The sequence below is a fragment of the Grampus griseus genome, assembly GCF_964374135.1.
Source record: "Grampus griseus genome assembly, chromosome: 15".
In the NCBI taxonomy this organism is placed as follows: domain Eukaryota; kingdom Metazoa; phylum Chordata; class Mammalia; order Artiodactyla; family Delphinidae; genus Grampus; species Grampus griseus.
Genome location: NC_139009.1, coordinates 20,905,296 through 20,919,411, shown reverse-complemented (window position 1 = coordinate 20,919,411; position 14,116 = coordinate 20,905,296). Strand labels below are relative to the sequence as shown.

General features: G+C 50.7%; 2 protein-coding genes across 3 annotated transcripts in view; one reads left to right on the top strand and one right to left on the bottom strand.

The window, feature by feature from the left end:
* The window catches only part of IFT172 (intraflagellar transport 172), a 41,909-nt gene extending 29,595 nt beyond the window's left edge, over positions 1-12,314 (top strand). The window contains exons 26-48 of one of the 2 annotated variants that reach the window (XM_082671975.1): positions 521-610; positions 1,191-1,288; positions 1,465-1,600; positions 1,686-1,802; positions 2,142-2,284; positions 3,876-3,969; positions 4,131-4,195; positions 4,388-4,568; positions 4,810-4,919; positions 5,041-5,170; positions 7,710-7,808; positions 8,015-8,124; positions 8,255-8,318; positions 8,407-8,493; positions 8,787-8,903; positions 9,494-9,604; positions 9,792-9,911; positions 10,659-10,754; positions 10,974-11,033; positions 11,109-11,207; positions 11,526-11,679; positions 11,885-11,976; positions 12,186-12,314. In XM_082671975.1, the coding sequence (XP_082528101.1) occupies positions 521-610; positions 1,191-1,288; positions 1,465-1,600; positions 1,686-1,802; positions 2,142-2,284; positions 3,876-3,969; positions 4,131-4,195; positions 4,388-4,568; positions 4,810-4,919; positions 5,041-5,170; positions 7,710-7,808; positions 8,015-8,124; positions 8,255-8,318; positions 8,407-8,493; positions 8,787-8,903; positions 9,494-9,604; positions 9,792-9,911; positions 10,659-10,754; positions 10,974-11,033; positions 11,109-11,207; positions 11,526-11,679; positions 11,885-11,976; positions 12,186-12,275 (2,463 nt within the window). In that variant the 3' untranslated portion in view covers positions 12,276-12,314. Of the gene's footprint in view, positions 1-520; positions 611-1,190; positions 1,289-1,464; positions 1,601-1,685; positions 1,803-2,141; positions 2,285-3,875; positions 3,970-4,130; positions 4,196-4,387; positions 4,569-4,809; positions 4,920-5,040; positions 5,171-7,709; positions 7,809-8,014; positions 8,125-8,254; positions 8,319-8,406; positions 8,494-8,786; positions 8,904-9,493; positions 9,605-9,791; positions 9,912-10,658; positions 10,755-10,973; positions 11,208-11,525; positions 11,680-11,884; positions 11,977-12,185 lie in introns of both variants that reach the window. The other variant, XM_082671974.1, reaches the window with a different exon arrangement.
* Positions 12,315-12,399: 85 nt separating this feature from the next.
* On the bottom strand, positions 12,400-14,069 carry KRTCAP3 (keratinocyte associated protein 3). The gene is made up of 7 exons (XM_082671747.1): positions 13,939-14,069; positions 13,599-13,783; positions 13,464-13,523; positions 13,090-13,296; positions 12,831-12,965; positions 12,616-12,729; positions 12,400-12,493 (listed from the first exon to the last, which is right to left on the bottom strand). The coding sequence occupies exons 1-6, from the start codon at positions 13,967-13,969 to the stop codon at positions 12,655-12,657; spliced, it is 693 nt and encodes a 230-aa protein (XP_082527873.1). The 5' UTR covers positions 13,970-14,069; the 3' UTR covers positions 12,400-12,493; positions 12,616-12,654.
* Positions 14,070-14,116: the final 47 nt, after the last annotated feature.

The window sequence follows — 14,116 nt, the reverse complement described above, 5'->3', positions numbered from 1 at the left end:
GCCAATGCAGGGGACACGGGTTCGATCCCTGGTCTGGGAAGTCCCACGTGCCATGGAGCAACGAAGCCTGTGCACCACAACTACTGAGCCCGCACTCTAGAGCCCACGAGCCACAACTACTGAAGCCCCCGCACCTAGAGCCCATGCTCTGCAACAAAAAAAGCCACTGCAATGAGAAGCCCGCGCACAGCAATGAAGACCTAACGCAGCCAAAAATAAATTAATTAATTAAAAAAAAAAAAAAGAACTCCAACATAGTTACAGTATAGAATTGCCTTGCATTGCAGAAACATGAGGCCCTCTTAAACTCCCACTGTATTGTCCTCATATTGTTTCAGGCTGGTCTTCTTTCAAAGCAGTAGAAAGTCTGAAACACCTGTAGTCATCTTGTCTTCTCTGTGACTATAGGATAATGGTATCCCAGGCTCTGCTCCATCCCAGCTGAGGTTTGTTCTTTCCTCCTACAGGCTGCTTTCACTCTGATGCTCTGACCTTTTGCCTCTGCCTGTCTCAACCACAGATTGCTGAGGAGCTCTACACTAAGGGAGACCGGACGAAAGATGCCATAGACATGTACACCCAGGCTGGCCGCTGGGAGCAAGCCCACAAGGTAGGGAATGGGTGGAGTTCATGAGAAGAGAATTCCACCTTTGTGGTTATGTTGCCACTTTCCTTAGTCTCTGATATCCCCACTTCGCTGGGTTCCCTGAAAGCTGAGGAAGAGTACCAAAATACTTTGATCCCTAGCCATGGGGAAAGGCAAGGATGAAGAGAGGCCCTTGTTCCCAAACCTGCGATTCTGAACACAGCAGATGGGCCTGGGGGCTAGGGAATCTGAAATACCTCTGCTGAAGCTCTAGCCACAATGGTAACCATTCTCGCTTCTGCTCCCAGAGCCCAGTGGGTACAGTAGGAGTAAGGTAGTGGGAACAGGTGCCCCCAGCACAGGGTGTCTCTGACCCTCCTGCCTTAGCAGAATGTAGTTCTTACTCTGCTCATTATGGACTTGGGATTCCCTGAACTGACTAGGAGAGTGACACTAACCAAATGCCTGTGGTTGTTGGGAAGGTTCAGAGTTCCTGAGAAAACAGGCTCCCTTGAAGCCCCACTTCCCTGTCCGCTCTGCATTTCCCTCTGCTTCCCTTGGGAATTGGTGCCTGAAGCTACCCTGGCTCTGTGTGTCCACACAGCTGGCAATGAAGTGCATGAGACCAGAAGATGTGTCGGTGCTCTACATCACCCAGGCTCAGGAGATGGAGAAGCAGGGCAAGTACCGAGAGGCTGAAAGGTGAGCCGTGGCCCCAGGGGAGGTGTAGCAGGAGATGGGGCTTCAGGGCTAGAGGGAGGGATGGGGTCTGCAGATACGTGCCCTCTGCCCAGAAGGCAGTGACAGAAGCCCTTAGGAACGACTCTAGCAGCAGGAATCTGGGTCTAGGAGGCCGCAGGTATATCTCCTGTCCCCAGGCTATATGTGACAGTGGAAGAGCCTGATCTTGCCATCACCATGTTCAAAAAGCACAAGTTGTATGATGATATGATCCGCCTGGTAGGGAAGCACCACCCAGATCTCCTCAGCGACACACACCTACATCTGGGCAAGGTGAGCCCTCCTCCTGCCCCTGCCCATCTCTCCCCCAAACAGGCTCCATCTCCCCCTCTCTCCATCCTGATCCACCTCTCCCCAGGAGCTGGAGGCTGAAGGCCGACTACAGGAGGCTGAATATCACTACCTCGAGGCCCAGGAGTGGAAGGCAACAGTGAATATGTACCGGTCCAATGGGCTTTGGGAAGAGGCCTACCGGGTAAGGATTTCTTACCCTTACTGGATAAGGATGTACAGGGTTCATCCATCCCTCTTTCCCACTCTCAAGTAACTGTCTAATTCTAAACTGGTCATGGGTGTCTTTGAAAAAAGTCCACACCTACGCACAAAATTTCACATACAATTTTAATGGTTTGTGAACGACCTGAAATCCATCCTGGGACCCTAATCAGGTTAATAGACCCTGAAACTTAGCCCTCTTCCTACTGTTCTAGGAGAAGCACCTGATCTTTTTCTAAGCTGAGGTCAGGTCAGAGATGAGAAGGGAGCAGCCATGTACCCCTGTATTGGAGGATTGCCAAGTGGCTTTGCTTTTCAGGTGGCCAAGGCTCACGGAGGAGCTAATGCCCACAAACACGTGGCCTATCTGTGGGCAAAGAGCCTGGGAGGTGAGGCTGCAGTTAGACTGCTCAGTAAGCTGGGACTCCTGGAAGCTGCTCTTGACCATGCTGCTGACAACTGGTGAGGCCCCAAGCCTTCTCTCTGCTGGCCCCATTCCAGACAGAGCCTCTATATAGAGAAAGAAAATTGGTGTATAACTGAAAAGCATTTCTAGAGGCTGAAGCAAGAGTGAAGAAATGTGGTCAGGAGAGATCCTTGGAAGAACCCGATAGAGAGGCAAGAATGAATTAGTAACTCTGCTCCTGTTCCCCAGGAGGCTCAGAATGGTGTTTAATCTTTGGCTGTTCTAAGGAGAAAGGTGGAAAGAGAACAGCTTTTAAAGCTAAAATGCACTAAGCCAGTAACTTACTTCTGAGTAACGGAAGTGTGATTCCATTAAATGCAAAATGAGTTTTCTTTCTTTTTTAAAATTAAGTTAAATTAAATTATTAATTTTTTGAAGTATAGTTGATTTATAATATTAGTTTCAGGTGTCCAACATGGTGATTCAATATTTTTATAAATTATACTCTATTTAAAGTTATTATATTGGCTATATTCCCTGTGCTGTATGGCGTATTGTTGTAGCTTATTTACTTTATACATAGTAGTCTGTACCTCTTAATCTCCTAGCCCTGTCTTGACCTTCCTCCCTTTCCTCTCGCCACTGGTAACCACTAGTTTGTTCTTTATATCTGTGAGTCTGTTTCTGTTTTGTTATATTCGTTTGTTTGATTTGTTTTTTTAGATTTCACATATAAGTGACAACATACAGTATTTGTCTTTCTCTGTCTGACTTATCTCACTAAGCATAATACCCTCCAGGTCCATCCGTGTTGTTGGAAATGGCAAAATTTCATTTTTTATGGTTGAGTAGTATTCCATTGTATATATGTACCACATCTTCCTTATTCATTTATCTGTTGATGGACACTTAGGTTGCTTCCATATCTTGGCTGTTGTAAATAGTGCTGCTATGAACATTGGGGTGCATGTATCTTTTCTAATTAGTGTTTTTGTTTTCTTCAGATATATACTCAGGAGTGGAATTGTTGGATCATATGGTAGTTCTGTTTTTTAGTTTTTTGAGGAACCTCCATACTCTTTTCCCTATTGGCTGCACCAAATTCCATTTCCACCAACAGTGCACAAGAGTTCTGTTTTCTTCACATCCTCACCCACATTTGCTATTTGTAGACCTTTTTCGATGATAGACATTCTTACAGGTGCGAGTTGTTATCTCATTGTGGTTTTGACTTGCATTTCTCTGATGATTAGATGATTAGAGCATCTTTTCATGTTGACCATCTGTGTATCCTCTTTTGAAAAATGTGTATTCAGGTCTTCTGCCCAAAGTGAGCTTTTCTTAAGTAAATGTTAAGAACACCAGTAGTAATCCTGCATTGAGTCAGACTGCTACGGATAGTTTTACTTGTTTTGGGAAGATTATTTTTCTGCTAGTGTAGACGTGGCTCAGGAGGAGGTGGTCAGAGCACCAGGAGTCCTTCCTCCCTATCAGTGCTGTGCTCTCTGTGCTTCTCTATCATTTCATATTGATTGTCTTTCTTAATCTGTGCCTTTTCCTCCCCTCAATCCTTGCCCTCTGTTTTTCTTTTCCCCTTATAAAAGGAAGTATAGAGTAAGCAAACCTTATCTGCACCTTCCATTTCAGCTCCTTTGAATTTGCTTTTGAACTCTCTCGGCTGGCCCTCAAGCACAAAACCCCTGAGATTCATCTCAGATACGCTATGTACCTGGAGGATGAGGTATGGATGTGATTCTTCTCCATTGCTTTTGACTCTGACCACAGAGCCCTCCTTCCCCTCCCCTAGACCACTGCTGCCAGGCATTCAAACCTCCTGTCTCATGGCTGCCTGTGATGCCAATCTCTGTCTCATCATGTGTGGCTGCCTTTCTCTCCGTCTAGGGAAAATTTGAAGAGGCTGAAGCTGAATTCATCAGGGCTGGTAAACCCAAGGAAGCAGTCCTCATGTGAGTTACCCCGTAAATTCCTTAATCCTGTCCTCCCAGACTCAGCCCCAGGATCTTTCATTGTCATCTTCACCTTCATCTAAACCTAGTACCAATAAATCTTATACCCCCTCAGTGACATGGCTTTTTGCCTCTCATAGTGGAGGCTTCATTCCTATACTCAGCCTCCTCTCTGTCCTCATCTGGGAGCAGGTTTGTCCATAACCAGGATTGGGAGGCAGCTCAGCGTGTGGCTGAGGCCCACGACCCTGACAGTGTCGCTGAGGTGCTCGTGGGGCAGGCCCGGGGGGCCTTGGAGGAGAAAGACTTCCAGAAAGCAGAAGGGCTGCTGCTTCGGGCTCAGAGACCAGGCCTGGCCCTCAATTACTATAAGGTGGGTCAGCAGATTCAGGGCCATGAGGGCAGGGTGAGAGGATGTGAGAGCCCACAGAGCACTACACTGAGCCTGGTACTGAGAATGATACAGGAGGTTAACACTGGGGAGGGGAAGGAGACAAAGAGGAAGGGGAACAGAAGTTCAAGGACCTAGGGATCAGTGGGCCATGGCACCTGAGTGGCACTGGAAAGCTGTCATGCCTGCCGCTAACCATCCTGATACCTGGAAATCTGAGCAGGAGGCTGGACTATGGAGCGATGCCCTGCGGATCTGCAAGGACTACATGCCTGGCCAGCTGGAGGCACTGCAGGAGGAGTATGAGCGAGAAGCTACCAAGAAGGGGGCCAGGTATGAAGCCAGGGGACCCAGAAATGTCGGCAGGGCTGGGGGTGGATGGTCAGAAGGTGTGCACAGAATCGGCCACGCTGCCCCTCCCCATTCCTGGTCACGAGCACACTCATCTGCACAGGGGCATGGAGGGACTGGTGGAACAAGCTCGACAGTGGGAGCAGGCTGGAGAATACAGCCGTGCAGTCGACTGTTACCTCAAAGTGCGGGATGCAGGAAGCAGCAGCCTGGTGGAGAAGTGCTGGATGAAGGTGAGGCTGCCACACCTGCCTGGCCCTATGCTTCCAGGCCCCCATTCACATCCAGCATTCCTTCTCAGACATTCATCTTTTTCCTCCTGTGTCTTTTTGTTTTCAATCAGGTAGCAGGTATCTACTGAGTGCTTGCTAGATGCTAGATCCAGAACCTATGAAGGCTATAAAAAGGGATATAACATAGAACCCGGAGAGCCAGAAATTGGGGGAAGGTAGACTAACATGTGGCTCAATTAGTTAATATCGCAACTTAGTGAAGACTGAAGTGTGTGATTCAAGTAGAGTTCAGAGAAGGGTGAGATCTCTGTGGGCTGGGGTAGGGGAGCCCTTGTGAGGGAGGAGGTAGGCCTGGGATCAAAGCTGGAAGGGCAAATCCAGACCCTGGAGCTGGGCCAGATGGAGGCCATGAAAAAAGCAGAGGCCCCTCGTCTACCCAGCAGCTCCTGAGAAGAAGCCTCTAGGAGATTAAGCCAAGCTAATATGTTTCATCAATTCTACGATAGATTCTTGGTGTCTTTGAGATAGGGATACATGTACATTTTAATGATGTGCCTTAGATGCAGGGAAATATGGTATTAGGAGTTATGAAGGGGTGAGATGGATCAGCCCCTGAATACAATGTTGGTGTGCTGATGCCCCTGCAGAATTTCCCTTAGGTTTGTGAGGCCTTGTAATTGAATAGCCCCTAGAAGTTGGAGGGGAAGGAAGTAGAAAGGACTGAGGACTATTTAAGAGAGTTTAACAGGTTTTAATCAAGTATTAAGCATCTTCTGTATCTTACTCTGGGGCATTGTTTACTCGGGTCTGTTCATGACTATACCTTCTTCAGATTAGTCAGAGGGTGGCTTCCTGGATGGGAGCACTTTAAGCCTTGAAGGGTTTGGCAGGTAAAGAAAGAGAGGCAAGGGGCTTTCCCGGCGGCCCAATGGTTAAGACTCTGCCTTCCAGTGCAGTAGGTGTGGGTTCGATCCCTGGTCGGGGAACTAAGATCCCACATGCCATGGGGTGTGGCCAAAACCTTAAAAAAAAAAAAAGAAAGAAAGAAAGGCAAGAATAGGTGGGGGAAGACCAGGAGGATTAGCATAGACTATAGCTAAACTGGACCATGTGGAAATTAAAATCTGGTGAGGATGTCAGCATCACAGTGCAAACAGAGTGAACTCATGGAACACTTGGGTTTTTAGAATTACTGAGTTTTAGGGTTAGAAGAGGTCTCCAAGGTCATCTAGACCAACACTGTCCAGTAGAAATATAATGCAGGCCACAAAGGTTTAAGTTATACATGTAATTTTAAAATTTCTAGTAGCCCCACATTCAAATAAGTATAAAGAAACAGGTGAAAATAATTATATTCTGTTTAACCCAATATATCGAAACTATTATTTCAACATGCAATCAATATAAAAATTTATCAAGGTATTCTACATTCCTTTTTTCATACTAAAGTCTTTGAACATTTAAGGTTACAGCACATCGCAGTTGGGACTGGCCACATGTGACTAGTGGCTGCTGTTCTGGACAGTACAAACCTAGACTGACCGTCACTCTTTTTTTTTTTTTTAAAGATTCTATACTTTATTTTTTTTTAATTTATTTTTGGCTGCATTGAGTCTTCATTGCTGCACGCGAGCTTTCTCTAGTTGCGGCGAGCGGGGGCTACTCTTTGTTGTGGTGTGTGGGCTTCTCACTGCAGTGGCTTCTCTTGTTGCGGAGCGTGGGCTCTAGGCACGCAGGCTTAAGTAGTTGTGGCTCACGGGCTCAGTAGTTGTGGCTCACAGGCTCAGTAGTTGTGGCGCACAGGCTTAGTTGCTTCGCAGCATGTGGGATCTTCCCGGACCAGGGCTCGAACCCATGTCCCCTGCATCGGCAGGTGGATTCTTTTTTTTTTTTTTTTTTTGCGGTACGCGGGCCTCTCACTGATGCGGCCCCTCCCGCTGTGGAGCACAGGCTCCAGAGGCGAAGGCCCAGCGGCCACGGCTCACGGGCCCGTCCGCTCCACGGCATGTGGGATCTTCCCGGACAGGGGCACGAACCCGTGTCCCCTGCATCGGCAGGCGGACTCCCAACCACTGCGCCACCAGGGAAGCCCCGGCAGGCGGATTCTTAACCACTGTGCTACCAGGGAAGCCCTGACCATCACTCTTATGGGTGAAGAAACTGAAGCTCAGAAAAGCTTAAAACAAATAGTTGCAGAATGCCCTGGGCTCCGATTTTAGGGGTTCTTTCTCTGTACCATGCTACCAAGATTCTGTTTGGGACAAAGAACTTGAGAAACCAGTTTGTCAAAGGTGACAGGACCAAATGCAGTGATCTCAGACAGCGATGAGTGTCTGAAAGAGGATGAGTTGAGAGGAAGAGATAGGTCCTCTATTTAAAGGCTCTGATGGACCATGAGGCAGGATTTGCCCAAGAGGGCGGAAAGTGAGGGAGAGTGCAAGAAAGTTGGCAACTGGAGGGAATAAAACAGAGCAGGTCGAGGACCCCCCAGCAATATTTGTCTCTCCTACCCATTTCTATCTTCTGTTCAACCACTCAGGCAGCTGAACTCTCCATCAAGTTTCTACCTCCCCAACGCAGTCTGGAAGTAGTTCGGGCTGTGGGACCCCAGCTGATTGGAATTGGAAAGCACAGTGCAGTAAGTAGCGTGCTGGGACTGAACAGAAATAGATTGCACAGGGATGGGTGGAAGGGTGACACCTGCACTCAGAAAGCTGTATGAAGTGGGTCTCCTGGCAGGCATGGCATGCATTTCCGTTTCCCCAGAGTTCCCAGAGAGTTCCCAGAGGGGAGACTGGGGAGGGAGGGGAAAGATGATCTCGTCTCTGACTTTCCACTGTGCAGGCTGCAGAGCTCTATCTGAACCTGGACCTAGTCAAGGAAGCGATCGATGCTTTCATTGAGGGTGAGGAATGGAACAAGGCCAAGCGTGTGGCTAAGGAGTTAGATCCCCGGTAAGTTCATGACCCCTTCTCACTAGAAATTCTCTTTTACTTCCTTTTGTAAAGATTGGGAGAAAGTTCTCATGGGAAGGGTGTGCATCCCAGGAACATGAAGTGCAAGATCTCTGCACATTCTTCACAGGTATGAAGAATATGTGGACCAGCATTATAAAGAGTTCCTCAAGAACCAGGGCAAAGTGGACTCGGTGAGATTGGCAGAGTCAGCAGGAGGCAAGCTCAAGAGATTCTCTCTCCTTCTCCTCGTGTAACTCTGTCTTTTCAACTGATCCGTAGCTGGTGGGTGTGGATGTGGTGGCTGCTTTGGACCTATATGTGGAGCAGGGCCAGTGGGACAAGTGCATTGAAACAGCTACCAAGCAGGTACTCCTCTCTTCATCCCACTCCCAGCTCTTCTGTGTATTTTTCTGACTTCCCACCTGTCCCAGAGCTGTCTCTCTTACTTCCTCCAAAGCCCAAACCCCAGAGATCCCTAATCAGCGTCAGAGAGCTCAGTCTTCACACTCTGACAGTGGGGTCAGAGGCCTAGCTGGGCCTGGCTTGCATATGCCCTTGGCCGCCTAAACAAATCCATGGCCTCAAGTCAGCACCCCACCCTCACTGCTTGGTCTTACTGACCCCAACCTCCCCTTGCTTTTCCTGCACCCCTGGAACAGAACTACAAGATTCTGCACAAGTACGTGGCTTTGTATGCGACTCACCTGATCCGAGAGGGTGGCTGTGCCCAGGCACTGGCCCTGTATGTGCAACACGGAGCCCCTGCTAACCCACAGGTATCAGCCAGCTCCTTGGGGTGAACGTTTCCTCAAGGAAATTCTTACCTTCTCCTCAAGAACCACTCACGCCCTCAGGATCTGTCTTCTCAAAGGATTCTTTCATTAGAGATCATCGTCCCCAGAGACTCCACCCAGCCTCTTCAGGAATGTACAGCCTCTGTAGAGGATTTACCCTTGGAAGGAACACCCAACAACCTCCCCGTGCTCTTAGCTAACACGCAGGGAACAGTCTTTCAGAGATGACCCGCACACACCTCTAGGGCCTTCCTAACTTCCTCCAGAGCGAGCACCGCTCTCCTATCTGAGCATCACAGCTCTCCGGACACTGTCACCCCGTTAACAATGTGACTGCACATTCACAGTCCCACATTTGCCCACACCCACAGAGCGCCAGATAGGAAGAAATCGCTTTTTCTTGCCCTTCTTCTTCCTCTTCTCTTAAAATAACACTTTCTCCAGCAGCGTCCCATAGCTCCTCCGCATGCGCGCACGTTTACAGCTGGTTTTCCTCTTTGGCCCCACTTCCCCTGACTTTCTCTTCTAGTTGTGCTCTTCTCACTCAGCTCTCCTTCCCCCTCCACCTCCAGAACTTCAACATCTACAGAAGGATCTTCACTGACATGGTGAGCTCCCCTGGGACCAACAGTGCCGAGGCCTATCACAACTGGGCTGACCTTCGGGACGTCCTCTTCAACCTGGTGAGGAAGTCGGGTGGACAGCTCAGACAGGCTACTCCGCCTGTCCCTGTCCTCGTCTTTTCTTTCACGCACATAAACCTTCACCCTCAGACTCTACCTTCCTCTGTCCAGGTGGCCATCAGTTGACCACTCTGGCCCTGGCACTCCTCTGACCCCTGACCCAGGTTGTGCACTCTCCCTGCTCTAGTGTGAAAACTTGGTGAAGTCCAGTGAGGCAAACTCTCCAGCCCATGAGGAGTTCGAGACCATGCTGCTGATCGCTCATTACTATGCCACTCGCTCTGCGGCCCAGAGCATCAAACAGCTGGTGAGACAGAGTGGGGAGGAGCTCTCAGTCTTACAGACACATCTTCAAATGTGTGAAGTTGAATGAATTCAAGTTCTGGACGGTCTCAAGCTTGGCCCACTGCTCTCCTAGTTTCTCTTTACCCTTGCTGAGATGGTTTTCTTTGTATTCCTCTGACCTTCTTAGGGCTCTGTGCCCACACAGCTCCAGCCTCATTACGCTCAAACATTCAAATTCCATGATTTCTGCATTGACCTCTTATAATATATACATACCTTTGGCTTATCCATGATAGTATATTGTATATTTATTTCCTGGAGTTGGACAATAGAATTCTAGAGGTGGGAGGAAATTTAGAAATAACCTAGGTCCAGTTCTCTTGCGCAGATGAAAAAACAACTAAGACCCAGGGGCTTCCCTGGTGGCGCAGCGGTTGAGAGTCCACTTGCCGCTGCAGGGGACACGGGTTCGTGCCCTGGTCCAGGAAGATCCCACATGCCGCGGAGCGGCTAGGCCCGTGAACCATGGCCGCTGAGCCTGTGCGTCCGGAGCCTGTGCTCCGCAACGGGAGAGGCCACAACAGTGAGAGGCCCGCGTACCGCAAAAAAAAAAAAAACCAAAAACTAAGACCCAGAACTGCATGACCCAGAGCAATTTGATATTGACTGTTGGTCTTCTGGTTCTATGGCTGCCTTAGTTATAAGATCATTGGTCTGGCAGCTCAGTCACATAGTGCCAGGATCATAGTGCTTTGACTTTAATCCATAGGAAACTGTGGCTGCCAGGCTTTCTGTTTCACTCTTACGTCACACCCAGCTACTACCTGCAGACAAGGCCTTCTATGAAGCAGGCATTGCTGCCAAGGTGAGCAATGGGGCCAAGCAAGGGCGGGGCCCAGGAGAGAAGGAAATCAAAAGTTGCAAAGTAGGAAATCCCAGCTGCTCAGGTAGAGCAGAGCTGAGCGTGGGGCTGACGTTATGGAGGAGGTCATTTTCCTGTATCTTCCTGGGTTCTCCCCCTGCATCCTGGAGAAACAGCCACGCCCATCTGCTCACTCCCACTTGCACCTTTTCTCTGGTGCAGGCAGTTGGCTGGGAGAACATGGCCTTCATCTTCCTCAACCGCTTTTTGGATCTGACCGATGTGAGTAGGGCAGTTGTGCCCAGAGGTTGGGAGGTTTTCCCTGTGCCTATCTCATGGCTGCCCACTCTGCCGCAGGCAATTGAAGAAGGGACTCTGGATGCCCTTGACCACTCTGACTTTCAGGATACAGACATTCCCTTTGAGGTGCCACTCCCAGCCAAGCAGCACGTCCCGGTAAGGGCACAGGATTGGAGAACAGGAGGCCTCAGGAGTGTGAGTGCACTAGAAAGGGAGGCCACTTTAGGATGGTCCTCCCAACACTTTGTAATGACATCAGTCAGCAAAGTCTCTGGAAGGGCCTCAGCCCTCACTGTTCGTTCAGTGAAAGTAGAAGCAGAGGAAAAAGCTAAGGCTGTGACTGTGACCGCCAATCCAAGGAGGATCGTTTGTGGGTGAAAGGTGGCACACAGGATGACGGCTCAGCAAACCCTCTACCCACCACCTTCCACTTGCCCTGCCCTGCCCTGCGTGAAGCTGCTCTGTCCTTCCCAGGAGGCTCAGAGAGAAGAGGTTCGAGACTGGGTGCTCACAATCTCAATGGACCAGCGGTTGGAGCAGGTTCTACCTCGGGATGAGCGCGGTGTCTATGAGGCTTCCCTGGTGGCGGCCAGCACTGGAGTTCGGGCACTGCCCTGCCTCATTACAGGTACAGAACCCTACAGCACCCCATATTCTGTGGTGGGTGGAAAGGAGGGAAAAACAGCAGGATCAAGAAACTGTTTTACTGTGATTCAGTAAAGGATGCAGAAGACAAGAACATCCTACTTTCTACCCCTAAATTGCTCTTCATTCTTCCCCCTCAATCCATCGCAAACTCCAGTTCATCTTTTTTTCTCCCCCCACCCCTCCAGGATACCCCATTCTGAGGAACAAAATTGAATTTAAGCGGCCAGGGAAGGCAGCTAACAAGGACAACTGGAATAAGTTCCTTATGGCCATCAAGGTTAGAGAGGAAGGCTTGAGAGATGGGGGTAGGGAGAACAGCGCTGAAGAACCCACCAGCAGCCGTGCAGGGTAGGGGAGGTGGTGTCAAGAGGGCAGGTGCAGGCCTGAACCCTGCTCCCCACACTGAGATGGAACAAGTTTTCTTTGTATCAGGAATGTTTTTCCCAGCGCTGCTGAGTTCCCCTCATGCTCTCTGTTTCCTCACAGACCTCCCACAGCCCTGTGTGCCAAGACGTACTGAAGTTCATCAGTCAGTGGTGCGGGGGACTGCCCAGCACCAGCTTCTCCTTTCAGTAACTGGTAGAGTTAGTAGGTTCCATCCCTCATTAAAGTCTTGTAAGTAACTGAGACCACTGTATTCTTTGATCAAGTTCACGCCCAACACTAGCCCAGCGCCCCTTTCCCCCAAAAGGAATCATAATCAAGTAGAAGTTCTTTTATTACAACTGTTATTATATAAACATATCCTAAGGGTCAGTGGAAGATCCTTGTGGACTGAGCCTCCGGATCAGCACCTGCTTGACAGAAGGAAGAGCCTGCGTCAGAGGGCAAGCAGCATAGCAAAGGACCCAACCCAGTTCTAAGAGTGGTCCCTGCCACCACCCTTTCCCAGGCCACAATCCTCCTGGCCCATTACCTGTCCCTAAACCCAACTTTTCTGTGATATCCGGATTTCTCAAGTTTGATCCAGTAGGTGCTCATTTTCCTGCCTCTTACATTTAGGAAGTTCAAGCTCTGTCAGTTCCTCCAGCTACAGAAGAGGGTGGGGTTAGTACTCCAGCCCTGTATATAATTCAGCATCTTTACAACACATTCTGTGTTGAATGAACCCTTCCTGTGCATCTTCCTTACCTGCTCCTGTAGCCCTTCCTTCCTACAGGGCCCAACCCCACGTAGGGTGAGCGCAGCCACACAGCAGTAACCAGATAGAGCAGCCTCAGCTACAGACATGAGCAAAGAAGGGATCCAGAGAGCCAAGGCTGTATCCTAAAAGGTGAAGGAAGAGGGGGGAGGCTAGAGGAAGCAGGGCAGGAGTGGCAAGTAGGGGCGATTAAAGGGCAGGACCAAGGCTTTGTGGACCGCGAAAAGGCTGGGAAGAGAATGGACTCACATAGATTCTTGTGGGGTCAAAGGGGCAGTCATTGTGTCCAGACCCCTGGTCCAGTGGTAACAAAGGATCCAGCAGTCCTGGATGGCAGTCAGCAATAAGACGGCGGCCGCCGTTGGCCACAGTGAATGACACAGCAAGGAGGAGGCCCAGGGAGCAGGCAGCAGACAAGAGAAGGTTCACCAGAGCTAGTGCCAGCAGGGCCCAGTGCTGGCAGGGTCAGAAGGTCAAGGTGAGCAGCCTGGGGGTGGCTGCCTCTCCCACTGACACCTAGGTTACTCCATCTGGGGCTCCTCCTCCCACCAGAGATGAAGCTGAGCCAGCCCCCATTTCCCTGACTCCTGGCCTCCTCATTAAAGCTCCAGAAATCCCCTCACCAGTCGTGGGCGAAGAAGGTTCCTGGATGCCAAAAGGGCCACAAGTCCCACGGAAACGCTCTGGAAGAAACAAAACCTGAGGCCCGCGCCGCTCTCCAGCGCCAACCGCCCGCCCCACGGCCCGGCCCCGCTCACCAGCAGCCCGGAGCCCACGGAGATGACATTGGCGGTGGTGTACTCCGAGGTGACGGCGCCGCGGGGATTGGCCACGTGCCGCAGGACGGTGCCATGCAGCACGGCCCCCAGCAGCAGGTTCACGTGGCCCACCAGCAACAGCGCCAGGCCCACGTGCATGAGCCGCCGGGGCCCCCTGGCCGCGTCTGCAAAGCACGGGGGGAGGGGCAGGCCTGAGCGGGAGAGGAGACGGCCGAGTCGGCGTAGGCCCCTCGCTGCCGCCCCCAGTAGGCCACGGGGCGTAGGGCGGGTCCAGGGTGGGCGCTCAGGGGAGAACGCGACCAGAGGGGCCAGAAATTACCGAAAACGCAGAGGCGGCAGCGGCACTTCATCGGTTCCTCAGCGCTGGCCGGCCGCGGGGCAGCTCTACCTGCCCTGGCCCCGCCCTCGCTCCCCGGCCAGTTCCGCTCTCCCTGAGCACCTGCAGCCCAACCTCCGCGCCGCCTGGCGGGAGAGGCAGGCGCGCGCGCCCACACACA

Excerpts from the sequence above, each read along its gene's own strand:
- KRTCAP3 (XM_082671747.1), bottom strand. The coding sequence starts at position 13,969 with ATGAAGTGCCGCTGCCGCCTCTGCGTTTTCG. Across the intron at positions 13,784-13,938 it reads CTGCCGCCTCTGCGTTTTCG|ACGCGGCCAGGGGGCCCCGG; the intron begins GTAATTTCTGGC and ends CGTGCTTTGCAG. Across the intron at positions 12,966-13,089 it reads TTGACCCCACAAGAATCTAT|GATACAGCCTTGGCTCTCTG; the intron begins GTGAGTCCATTC and ends TTCACCTTTTAG.